The sequence below is a fragment of the Sprattus sprattus genome (assembly GCF_963457725.1).
Source record: "Sprattus sprattus genome assembly, chromosome: 1".
NCBI classification, from domain to species: Eukaryota; Metazoa; Chordata; class Actinopteri; order Clupeiformes; family Clupeidae; genus Sprattus; species Sprattus sprattus.
This window is the reverse complement of record NC_137920.1, coordinates 66795589-66808809: the sequence shown is the minus strand read 5'-3', so window position 1 is coordinate 66808809 and position 13221 is coordinate 66795589. Positions and strand designations below refer to the sequence as shown.

The window sequence follows — 13221 nt, the reverse complement described above, 5'->3', positions numbered from 1 at the left end:
GAAAGAGCAGCGAGTTTAAGCCTCGTGAGCAGTGGCGAGAACTCTCGAACTCGCCCCAAGCTCCAAGCGTCATCAGACTGTCATGGCAGCGCCCATGTCTGAGTTGTCAGGATGGTTTCCTGCCTTAGCAATAGGGGTAACCTTTCTAAAGTTTCTTTTAATAAACACATAGTAAGTGGAATATTCTTTATAGTTTGTGTTATGGAAGAAAGTATTTGTCGTCTTCACTGTCAGAAATGCTCATTATTGAGTCGACAATAATGGTAAAGCAGTTGGCTGTAATGGTAGCTAGCTAATGTTACATAGCCAAGCTAACTTTTTAAATGCCCAGACTTCTTGTTTTGGAGCGCATGTTTGTGCAAAATCTTTAGCTGAACATATATTATCTTGTGGAGCAAAACATTTATACATAAAGGTATTGGTGTTTTATTTCACCATAAACCTTAATCTGTTTCTAGTATAACCGTATTCATGGGGAATATGATGACGATGCCTATGGTGTAGTGACATGTTGACGACAGAAATGATCAATGCAGTGCCTGTCTTCATTTAGTCATTCCACAGACTTCGAGGTTCACAGAAACTGGCTTGCCATCACACACAGTCTACCGGTGTCACAATGGTATTTTGAGGTAATGCATTATGCTTTGGTGGGTTTAATAGCCTACTTAGTATACTAAATTAAGTAGGTGGCGCATGTTATCTTGTGTCCTTAGATATTGACCTACTGACTGGTTTATTTACAGGACACCTCAGAATGGACCTTGGATTATCCACCCTTCTTCGCTTGGTTTGAGTACTGCTTGTCGCACGTGGCTAAATATTTTGACAAAGAAATGCTGGTTGTACAGAATCTCAGCTATGCAAGCCCAGCCACCATTCTGTTTCAGAGGCTCTCGGTTATGTTTGTGGACTTGGTGTTTTTCTATGCAGCACGAGAGTGAGTATCTTTTCCCATAGCATCTTACGTTCCTCCACAGCAGTCTATCAGAGAATGGGAAATTTCTTCTGACATCTGGAATATCATTTCAGGTGCTGTAAAACAGTGGGAGATAACAAAGCGAAAGAAATGATCGGAAAACCATCCTTTGCTTTGGCAGCTTTGTTGGTGTGGAACTTTGGCCTTCTGATTGTTGATCGTATCCTTGAGGAGTAGTTGGGTGCTTTTGTGTATTTTGGTGGTCCACATTGTGCGTTTGCAGCAGTTATTAGTGCAGTGTTATTGTCCTGAGTGTTTCCCACAGACATTCATTTTCAGTACAATGGCTTCCTGTTTGGCATATTGCTTCTGTCCATCGCAAGACATTGTCAAGTAAGTTTAATCTGTTATTACTGTTATTACAATCTATAGCATTCTGGGAAATTTAGTTTTGCATTGCCTGAATTGTGTGATATATTTTGAATTCACAGAACAGACAGTTACCTGATAATCAACTTTAAAAATGTTTTGAAGAGTAAGATTAAGCCATGAATGCACTCAGGATTTTGATGTGCTCTCTATTTATTTACTTCCAGAGTAGACACCTAGAGGGCGCCCTTCTCTTTGCCATCCTCCTGAATTTGAAGCATATTTTCCTCTACATTGCACCTGCCTATGGCATTTTCCTGTTGAGGTCTTTTTGCTTCACATCAAATAATTCAGGTAATCACAAAACAAAATGTTGTATATGATTCAAGTTGCATTATCATATGCCCGTATGTGTTAATTTAATATGTTTTCTTCTCAGATGGCTCAATAAAATGGAGAAGCTTAAGTGTGGTCCGATTAGCTGCTCTCGGCACCATCGTCCTGTCTGTCTTTGCGCTGTCATTTGGACCATTCATCGCAATGGTTAGTGTGTGTGCTGTATGCTGGTTTGCACATGAACACCACGTTTTTAAGGTTTATCTTGTGTCTGACACACCGTGAACCTTGACGTGAATTCCACAGTTTAATGCATGCATTACAGTGCAGAACACAGTCAATGAAGATCTCTCAATTGTTCTCACGGCTAGTCGTAACTCCTGACTCCTCCTTACCTTCCCAGGGCCAGCTGCCTCAAGTCGTCTCCAGGCTCTTCCCTTTTAAACGAGGACTGTGTCATGCCTACTGGGCCCCCAACCTATGGGCTCTCTACAATGGAGCTGACAAAGCTCTATCCATACTAGGTCTGTTCCACATTAGTAACTTAAAATCCACATTACTGAGGGTAATGTGTAACCTGACTGACGGGTTACCCGATAAGCAGCTTTTTATTTTGAATAAAAGTTTAGTGCTTCAGTCAAGATGAAGCCATGAATGCACTTCCTATTTATTTATTTACAGAGCAGAGGGAAGAGTTGAATGTATTGACTAATGCCTAAATGTATTTCCAATCTGCTCATTGAAGGGGTGAAGCTCAAGGTTTTGGATGTTGACACGCTCCCCAAGGCGTCCATGACGGGAGGGCTGGTTCAGGAGTTCCAGCATTCGGTTCTACCATCAGTCACTCCCCTGGCCACGCTGATCTGCACAGTGGTGTCCATAACAGTGAGTTAAAACAGTGGAGACATTTATTAGATGTTCAATAAATATACATTATATATATGTGTTGACTACACTGATCTGCACAGTGGGACACATATACTGTAGGTTAATAAATATATAGTTGGCCATGCTGAGACGTTTATTAGATGAAAAAAAAAAAAAAAAAAAACGTTTTAGATGTATATGTGTTTAAGTAGCCACAGTACCAAATGCCTTTGACGCCGGATGTAGAACAGGTGTGTGAATGAGTAAATGTGAGTTGGCTTGAATAGTCAAACGATATCCGTATTTTTATCGGCTGGAGTTACTGTAGTAATATCTGTGATGAGCAAAGGGACAGCAGTAGATGTAAGAGCAGAAGAGATCAGTTATCACTTAAGTTGAATTATTTTTGAATTATTAAGAGTGAATGTCCTTGACAGCACATTAACATTACGTTTAGTGGATTTAGCATTGTTCTCATTGTTACCTCCAGCAAGGAGGTTATGCGATCGGGTCCGTTAATTTATTTATTTGTCCGTCTGTTTGTCTGTCTGTGGACTCAGAAACTACTGGGCGGATATTTCTGAAATTTTCACAAGAGGTGGATCTTGGTCCTGGGACATCCCCATTAAAATTTCAGGATGATCCGGATCTGGATCCGGATTCTGTATCCGGATCTTTGTTTTCACACCTAAAGTGACATTTCTCAAAAACCAATGACCGGATTTTAATGAAATTTACAATGAATGTAGACTTTGGGCTATTGTTCAGATGAACGTTTTAGATCTTGCTTTACTATCAACGTCAACCCTTGCTGGAGGTCAGAAATCTCTTGTTTGCTCTTGTTATGACATGTTATGACACTTGAGGAGTCTCTGTGAAATTGTGCTGCCCATATATTCTTGACATGTTTCTGTATTTGGTCCCCAGCCTGCACTGCTCCATTTATGGTTCCGACCCAGTGGAGCCAGAGGATTCGTCCGCTGTATCGTCATTTGTGCCATGGGCTCATTCATGTTTGGATGGCACGTACATGAGAAAGCCATTCTAATGGCCATACTTCCTTTAAGGTAATGTCTAAATGTTATACGCAAACAATAATACCATGGAAATCCTTCAGAGCATATTGTCTAAAAGGCTGTCCACACTGCCAACAATAACTATAACTACAACTGTAACTATATCGATATTACTGTCCACACTGACCAACTACTGTATATGGAAAACCTCTCCGAAATGTAATTCATGTTTTAATGTGATGCCTTTGAAATTAGATGGATTCTTATTGGCAGTTTTTTAAATATTAAAACAATGTCTCTGAAAGAGATGCCGAACGACATTGTTGTTATTGTTATAGTGTGTACATTGTGACTTTGCCATTGTTATAAGTTTGAGCGATTTTTAAAACGATAGTATTTACAGTTATTGCTATTGTCGTAGTTACGGTTGGCCGCGTGGACGGGCCTTACGTGTGTACATTTGTTATAGATATGGTTGGCTGTGTGGACGGGCCTTACGTGTGTATATTTGTTATAGTCTGCTTGCGGTGGAGAGCAAAGAGGACGCCAGGACCTTTCTGCTGCTGACCACCACTGGCCACTTCTCCCTCCTGCCACTCTTATTCACTGCGGCAGGTATGTGGAACCTGCCGGAAGGCAACCTTTAACTCACAGAGCACGTAAAGACAGAAAGGAGAAAGTAATTACGGTGTCATTCATGAATGTTGCTTAGTCTATACCTAGTCTGTACCTTGTTTCTCAGTGGGTTGTGGGTGCCACTGAGCTTAAGACTGTAAAGCAGGAACCACTACGCAAAACTAATGAGCCGTTTGAACTCTCTAACGAGTTGTGTCGAAGTCAGTTGGCTACTGTTTGGTTTAAAGAAACTGTCCCAGCCTTTTTTATGGATAATGTCACTGACCTATATCATATTAGGTGTGACACATGTTGATAGAGAACTGTTGATTAGTGTGGATGTGTTATTGAAACCCTTAACAAATGCAAACGTATTATGATTACCTGTTGCAGAGCTCCCTATCAAAGTCCTTCTAATGGTGCTTTACACACTGTTCACTTTCACGTCATTGAAGACTCTGCTAAGGTCAGTAAATTAGTACTTCAGTCTTAATTCTCTGCTTCCTGTCACAGTGTGTTCTGTCACAATTCTCTGACATCTCTATGTTTGGCGGTAACGTTGATCTCATGTGATGGTTGTTGTGTGTGGCTTTTCTGCAGTAAGGAGAGTTCCTTGTTGAGCTCTGTAGAGGGGCTCTACCTGGCTGGCCTGGTGCCCCTGGAGGTGCTGTGTGAGTGGGTGTACCCCCTAACCACGTGGCAGGGCTCCATGCCATTCATCCCCCTGCTGGTCACCTCTACCTACTGCGCCCTCGGAGTCACCTACTCCTTCATCAGACTCTACCTGTCTCTGCTCAGGGGGCAGGGTGTCAAACTCAAGGACAAGTCTCAGTGAGTGAATGTGTGCGTGTGCGTGTGCGTGTGCGTGTGCGTGTGCGTGTGCGTGCGTGCGCACAGTGTGTGTGTGTGTGTGTGTTTGTGTGCGTATGTGTATTTGTGTGTGTGTGCATGAAAATGTGTGTGTGTGTGTGTGTGTGTGTGTACTTGAGAATTTGTGTGTGCGTGTGTGTTTGTGAGTACATGAGAATGTGAGTGTGTATGTGTGTGTGTGTGTGTGTGTGTGCGCGCGCCTGTGTGTGGTTAAGGGATTAGTATATCTAGTTACTATTGCACTTATTATTGATTGTCAAGAAGTAAATGCAGTGGTGTCAGAACGATCAAGTTGTGCTTGATCAGCTGGAACTATACTAATGAGATCTGATGTTCTGTCCAGGTAAAGGATTGAGACTGTCCTCAATCAAAATAGACCAAATAGAAACTAGAGCATTTTTTTCTACGCTTATCCTGTTTTATACCATCAGATACCTTGTATTTGCAAAGCAAATAAAAAGTGATCATGAAATCGGATTTAGTTTTATTGTTTTCTAACCTTCAGGGAACATTTAGCAGCTGTGGGGTGACATTTGGCAATGTCTTTGTGAGTGCGACATAGGTGCTTCTGTGAACCTTACCAATTTAAAACTCTAGGTAGACATTTTTCGTTAAATTTTTCGGTTTATTTAAAAAATATATTTACAATAAAGAAAATACACTGTACCTAAAAAACGGCCCATTCTCAACCTCATACAAAGTCATTCAACAATTCCCATGATATAAAAAACATCATTCAAAAAATGAAACAAGCCTATAAAACCTCTCCCCATTGCTCCTCAATCTTCAGCGGTCAGAATAAGTTTGACTTGACTAAACATGCCGTTATGGTTAAAGATACAGGACACAGTACATCACATGATTAGCTGAATAGTGCCATCCTGGTATTAACTGAAAGATGCATACGCAATAATATTGCATTACTGTAATATAATGAAAACTCCTATTGTTAGTGTTTTAGCTGAAAGTAAAGTGGTGAAGAGATGAGGGATGAATGCCTACACACCTAGTACGCTGTGCACACTGTGAGTTTACCTTACATGCTTCACCCATCCCACAGGGGACACGCAGGGCATGGTGTCCACCTAACCAAGACAAAAGAGACTCGTGGGAAGGTTTTTCTGTTGCCTAGTAACTACTATAAAGATGTTTAAAGTGCTGATTTTTATAATCCAGTCTACTAGTCGTTATCGGTTGGCGATTATGAGTTTGAGATGAGGAAGGTTTGCTGATTTCGTTGTTTGTTTGGGGAGATGTGACTTCTCAAGGCAACAATCTGAGGTTCCTGTGCTGCAGATGTGTGCAGTGTTGTCCATCCGTAACACATTGAAACCTGTAAAGGATGCAAAGACTGAAAACTAACATTAAATCAAATGAAAATGGGGCCTTCCTTGCAAACGTCATTTTCATGTCAAACTGATAACACTTGACGGTTTTAACATATCTGCATTACTGCATTAACACCTTCAATTAACACCAAAACAGTATCCTCAATTTACATTCAGTTTGTAGATCATTTACATTAATTTACACACTAGAGATGACGGCAGTATTTCCATGTTATAGATGTGCCGCAAAATGGACACTGGCATGGAGTTGCCTGTGACTGTCCTCATCCTCGTCCAGGTGTTCTCACACAGGGAGGTGACATAAAGTCCCACTGGGGTCAGCAATCCCTCCCTCCCTCTCAAGCCTCTCCTGCACCTGCGCCCTGCTCAGCCCGACCTTAAAAAAACACCAGGTCATGGTCAGCTCCCCTCTCAGCATAGCTCACATACCCTTGAGTCTTCTAAAGTCCTTAACAGGATTAAGAGATCAGGCATGAGACGAAAAGGGTGATGGGGCACTGGATTGCTGACCTCAGATCAGATTGGACAGACTCCTGCCTTAGTCATCAATTTCTGGGTGGTCAGTTTTGGTTAAGATGAACTCACGTCTATTGCAAATGTTTAATTAATTGGATAGGGCTCTGATTCTCATATCACAGTCCATGTCCGTAAATCCAAAGTTTTCCACTGTTGTGTTTTGTTTTGTTTTTGAAGAAAGGTGTGTGTACCAATTATGCTGTGCAATTTCATAACTGCTCAACCTCCATGCCCTGTTCAATAAAAGTGATGCAGACTTAGGAATGCATCATGCAATCAGAGGAGAGCTTCTAGTTCTTCAGAGCTATACCTAAGCTCTAAAGTGAAGGTGCGATATTCATTCAGCCTGTCACTAAGTCATTTTAATAGTAGGTTGATGGTTAAAGAATAGTCCCATTGGCTTGGAAAATATGACCTTCAAGGCAATAGTCTGAAAAACCTGCTTCAGAGGTACACAGGGCTGTTTGAGGGCATCACAAAGGAGTAGGGCTGTCTGCGTATCAAAACTGCAACATATACCTATGTGGAGTATAGAAATTAAGCATATGCCGATACAGGGTATAGTTCCAATTCAATGTTCTGCAGAATTCTGTCATCATTCTGTTGTCTCGTGAATGCAATACGCTGTGTTCAAGTACATTCGCATGCGCGCAGGTTACATAAGCAGCCATGTTGGTGACAATCCCCAGGCACTCAGAACGCTCATGTCTATGTTCCCATCGGCGCTGAGCCCTTCTTTAAAAAGCCTCCATGTTGCGCTTAGTCTCCTCCCTGAGGTCCGGTCCTTGCAGAGCCTTAAAGCAGTAATTAATTAGGGGATTAGTGGTGAGCTAAGGGCTCCGGCCAAGAGGCAGAGATCATTCCTCTTGGTTCGACCACACACCTTCCTCACACAGCAGGGTACGCGCTGGGTGAACCCCTACAGCACCACGTCTGTTACAGGTGTCAATGGAAAGGGTCGAGTTTTGGATCATTTTCAGTGTGCACAGGTGCATAGGCCACAGTCCAGGGCCTTAAGTCCACATTTGGTCAGTTAATAAAAAGAAAAATCTTCATTGTTTTTTTTTGTGGTGTATTCTTGCTCTGAGAGGACTGGGTTGGTTCATAAGTATGTCCAGTGTTCTCGTCCGTGTGGGAGGCTTATTTCTTTGTTTTCGCAATGCGTGCCTCAACGATGATGCTTAAAACAGGAGTGAGGTCCATTAGGTTCTTCAGCATGTCCATGATGTCGGGGTGTCCCTTCGCCCCTTCGATAAACTCTTCTAGTGTCAATTCACCTAAAGAGGAGGAGAAAAGAAGCCGTTATCAGCTACGCCCTGAGTCACTGAATGCAGCATCGACTACTTTATAATAATGTGGCCGCGTCAAGAACAAGTGTAAAAGCATGTTTATATGTATCGGACAGATTCATAAACCACAACAATAGTAATTGTAATACTAATTATTTTTATTGATATTGATGACATTTACTTAAAAATGAAAGTGAAGTATCATACCTTCTCCATTGACATCTACTTTTTCAAATATAAGGGCCACTATCTCCTCAGGAAGAACCTCACGGTTTCGGGTGATGTCTTGAATTGCCTGTCATTGGAAACCAAGGGGAAAAAAACAATACATTAATTATAACAGCTTCTTAATTGCGTTGATATCTACTACACATAATTTCATGAATGTACTTATTCACATTTAGTAAGGTTTCTACATCTGAAGACAAAATCTGCTGTCAACACAAATAATCACAAGCATGCAGCCACAATAAGGTTATACTTGTCATTTCTTCATCTTACTTCTGTTCTTGCATGCAAAAGGGTTAGTGAAAAGAGGTCAGACAGCGATGTCTTTTCCAAAGGGTTAACCTAGTTCAGCCACAGATTAAGTGTTCCTCTCCAGTTTCCTGCTTAACCTATCCTACTTTGCACAAATAATCTTCCAATACTTAATCCATGACTGAACTGAATTCTTCCTTCAATAGAGAGAAACATTATTTTGCTTCATATGATCATTATAGAGAGCAGATAGCTGCAGCAGGCAGGTCAGTGGACCAGAGCCATATCTGGGTCAGATGCAGGAGTGGACCAGAGCCATATCTGGGTCAGAGCTGGACTGGACCAGAGCCATATCTGGGTCCGATGCAGGACCAGAGCCATATCTGGGTCAGAGCTGGACTGGACCAGAGCCATATCTGGGTCCGATGCAGGAGTGATTTCCAGGTGGCATCTGAGCCGCCAAAATAACGTGGCAAATTAGGACTACAGAATATATTTTGTGGTGATGGAGGTCAAATACCTCGAAGAAGGAAAAAAAACACACACACTAGAGCAAGTACTTACAGTAAATATGGTCTCCAATTCATCTTTGTCAATTTTCCCGTTGCCGTCCTGGTCAAAGAGTTTGAAGTACCACTTCAGTTTCTGGTTAATCTCCCCCTTTAGCATCAAGCTGACAGCAGCGATGTACTCCACAAAGTCTATGTAACCATCCTGGAGACAAAGATATACTCAAGGCGCTAATAACATACTGGAGATGGAGATATACTCAAGGCATTAATTACGTCTAGGGTTGCCCAACAGAAGTACAATGTACAATAGCCTATCCTTCTTATTTATGAAGATAGTATGCCTTGATCAGCAACCTTCAGTTCTAGATCGAATATTCTGACCAAAAAAAACAGTCATGGAACTTAACAGTCGGTTTTACTAGCTCATATACATGTGCCTGATAACGATATGGTGTGGTCTTACTGAAACAGTAGCTTGTAGGTTTGATATTGCACATTCACTCCTCCATAACCCTCTTTTTTCCCCAAGCTCTATGGTGGAGTTAACGAGCTTTGGGAAGAGCCTGAGAAGTCTGGACTAGTTATCAGAAGGACACCAGGGTTCATGGCTATCTACTACGGTGGGAATATTTGTGTTGCAAATGTCCAAATAAACCATGGCAACCCTCTTTCAAGAGGGTTTTATAACCATAGCTCTCTTCATTGCAATGTTAAAACGGAGTTAATATGTTAACCGTTGCCTCAGTGAAGCCGTCTCAAATTAACTCACCACACCTGCCCCACTAAGCTGTTCGGAACAGGGTCAAGCTGATTTTCACAGGTTATAGACCTGCTGAAAATGGCAAACCATTAAGCCCCTTGCTCTTTGGAAATCAAAATGCACCCTTCCAGGTGGAAACTGTCTTTACAATCAAACTTAAATGACACTTTATGTCTAATTACAGTGGAGATGTCTATTTGGATTGGATAGATATAGATTCTGATATAGCCTACTAATAATAACCTCAATGCCTCAACAGTCTCAGTCTCAATGTGTACATAATAATGCACATTCAAGTGTAGACAGTGTTTTGGAGATGGGCATGCTTTACTTCACAGGGTCCAGTACAGATCTGACATCTCTTTATTACACATACATGGTTGACTATAAGCTTACTTTCCTTTGAAGCTCAAATACATGTTTAGAAATCATGCAAAAGCACTCACATGTGCCAAACAAGAGCCAACTCGGAGATCCAGCGTAAAAGGGGGGCAATCAGAAATACGAAAAAAAGCTAAAACAGTAATAGCCAGAAATAATAAAAGCCTAGACTGCAGATAGATTCTGGAGTAGGCCTACATGGATCGGCACCAGGTTAGGGCCCCAACCCTTTCACCTTCTACCTGTGACGATGCTACCTGTGCCGATGCTACCTGAGTCGATGCTACCTGTGCCGACGCTACCTGTGCCGACGCTATCTGTGCCGACGCTACCTGTGCAGGCGCTACCTGTGCAGACGCTTGTCCTTACCCCGTCCATGTCGAAGGTGAAGAAGACCTGGTCAACGTAGCTGGATGCGTCTTCGTTCATTCCCTGCAGGTCCAGGATGGCCTTGAGCTCGAAGAGCGTGATGAGGCCTGAGGGAGACTCCTTCATGAACTTGTTGTACCAGTGGTGCATGTCCTCCGCCAAGATGTCGTCTAGAGTTGAGTGCTGGTTCCCCATGGTGAAGACCGCTTCTTTTGCTCACTCCTGGAAACCAGGTTCTCTGTGTGTGTGTGTTGGGGGGTAGTGCAGGGAATGGTAGTGCATGGGCTGCTAGTGCCGGTTAGTGTGCGTAGCTCAGCGCGCTCCTGACGAGGTGCACCATGAGGGAGGCAGAGCTGGACTGGCTGTAGCAAAGTGGCTGAGATCACTTGAGATATTTGAGCGGCTAAACCTCTTAGGTTCACAGGTCCCTGATAGGGGGGGGGGGCGCTGAAAATAACTGCATCTAATGAGATAACGGCCTGCTCTCTGGCAAAAGAACATAGAGCAGAGGAGGACGAGCACAGGGGGGGGGGGGGGGGGGGGGGTGCGAGAGGCAGGGCGGGAGCGAGGTGTTAACATGGGAAGGGTGGCGCCGCTGCCTGACGGACAGAGCTTGGGTAACGGGGCCGACCCCCCCCCCCCTCAGACCTGAAATGTCTGAGCACACCTGACACTGGGACTGCATCTGGTACTGCAGCTATGCATCTGGGACTGCAGCTTTGCACAATCAGCATGTTCAGACAAGCACATGGTTTTATTTGTATTTTTAATTCTATGTCTTCACTTGTTTTTTTTTGTGTGTGTGTGTGATGTTTACATGTGTCCTTGTAATTCCGATATTGTACCCTTGCCCAGGCTGCTCTTGTAAATGAGATATTTAATTGTCAGTGTGAGAAAAAAGGGTTATTATTATTATTATTATTCTAATAGCGCATACCATTCAATGAAGCAGCCACTTCTACACAACCTTAAGCAAATCAGAATGATGTGGGTAGTAGATGTTAAAGACTCTGATGAGAGCAGTATGTATGTACCCACTATGTTGTTTAATGACCAATGTTTTGAATGGCTACACACTCTCCCCCAAAATACTAGGCCATACACACACACACACCCAAACACACACCCAAACACTCACTCACTCACTTACTCACTCACTCACTCACTCGCTCACTCACTCACTCACTCACTCACTCACTCACTCACCCGCACACACACAGACACACACAGACACAGATACACACACACACACATGCACAAACACACACACTCTCACACACACAAACACATGCACATACTAATAGGCACAAACACACACACACACACTTTCCCTGTGTGTACAGGCCCCTCAGATAGTTTCTCCTCAGAGTGTTAGCTCTGTTTCACTGATCTGTGGTCTATTTGTGTATGTGTGGTCCTGACAGCCAATGATACAGCACTTAAGCTCAGAGAGAGAGAGAGCGCGGGCCCAGTGTGAGACTAGAGGGCTTTGGAGGTTGGGAATCTACTCATTACAGCTCCGGATTAAGGGGCTGGAGGCTTCGCCAGGACACTGTTCCCTTTTTTCCTTCCTCCTAGGGGGTTCACCTTTTACATAGTTATGGTCATAATTCAACAATCTGTTAGGATTTGTGAAGTGTTTAACACATACACAACACACTCACAAAATAGCATTAAATCCCACTTAGAAATCATTAAAAATCCCTTAACAAGTCTGGCTTCAGGCTCCGTAGAGAGGCAGGGCCAGTCGAAGTGATGATAGACATCATGGTTTATAATTAGTGTGAAAATACACAGACAGCCTGTGAGAAGATGTTGAGGAAAGGAATAGATAATTAGAAGGGCACATTTGAAAATACTTACAAGAATGCTGTCTCTTAAATTTGTTTAGCTAACCTCTTCTTATAGTCTGAACACTCTTGAGTATGCTCCTGGAGGAAAGGGTCCCTGACTTCACTGCTATTCCCTCTTAACTGACGCCTAACTAACCTGCTACTACAACAGGTATACTTCTAGCCTAGAGCGGCAGTGGGATTTTGGAGTTCAGATGATAGGATATTTTAAATATTTTAAATGTTTCAACTTTAAACTGGACGGTAAATATTGTGGCGTGCATGCGAGCATGTTGCATCCCTGTGTGTGTGTATGTGTGTACGTGTGTGTTCTAGGTGGTATGTGCGACGTAGTTGTGCGCCAGAATGCAGTGCGAATGCTTTGTCGTTTTCCTTCTTAGTTAATGTTAGTATGTATTTTCAGTGTTCTTGATTTGTGCCCTACTGGGGTTTTCCTAAAGTGTTGGTGTCTTGTCTACCCTTGCCCTCTGTTGTCTGTCTGTCTGTGGATACATTCAATTCAATTCAATCCAATTTAATTTTTATAGCGCCATAACAATACAATTGTCTCTAGGCACTTTACAGAGCCCAGAGGCTGAACCCCTTAGTGCAAGTACAATGGCAACAGGGGCAAGAAAAAGCTCCCTGTTTGTCAGGAAGAAACCTTAAGCAGAACCACGGCACATAAGGGGGGACCCATCTGCTTGAGGTTGGCCGGGTGGAGATAGGGAGGGGGGAAGG

General features: G+C 42.9%; 2 protein-coding genes across 2 annotated transcripts; one reads left to right on the top strand and one right to left on the bottom strand.

The window, feature by feature from the left end:
- Positions 1-82: 82 nt before the first annotated feature.
- alg8 (ALG8 alpha-1,3-glucosyltransferase) lies at positions 83-4981 on the top strand (the record flags this gene model as incomplete). Its single annotated transcript, XM_080836787.1, has 13 exons — positions 83-171; positions 554-632; positions 747-940; positions 1033-1139; positions 1245-1312; positions 1516-1642; positions 1728-1831; positions 2028-2148; positions 2370-2509; positions 3419-3558; positions 4025-4122; positions 4516-4588; positions 4723-4981. 13 exons carry the CDS (start codon positions 83-85, stop codon positions 4955-4957), a joined length of 1575 nt encoding a protein of 524 aa, XP_080692913.1. The 3' UTR covers positions 4958-4981.
- Positions 4982-7997: 3016 nt separating this feature from the next.
- guca1d (guanylate cyclase activator 1d) lies at positions 7998-10843 on the bottom strand (the record flags this gene model as incomplete). The annotated part of the gene is made up of 4 exons (XM_080848651.1): positions 7998-8134; positions 8354-8441; positions 9191-9340; positions 10649-10843. The coding sequence occupies 4 exons, from the start codon at positions 10841-10843 to the stop codon at positions 7998-8000; spliced, it is 570 nt and encodes a 189-aa protein (XP_080704777.1).
- Between the last annotated feature and the right edge of the window lie 2378 nt (positions 10844-13221).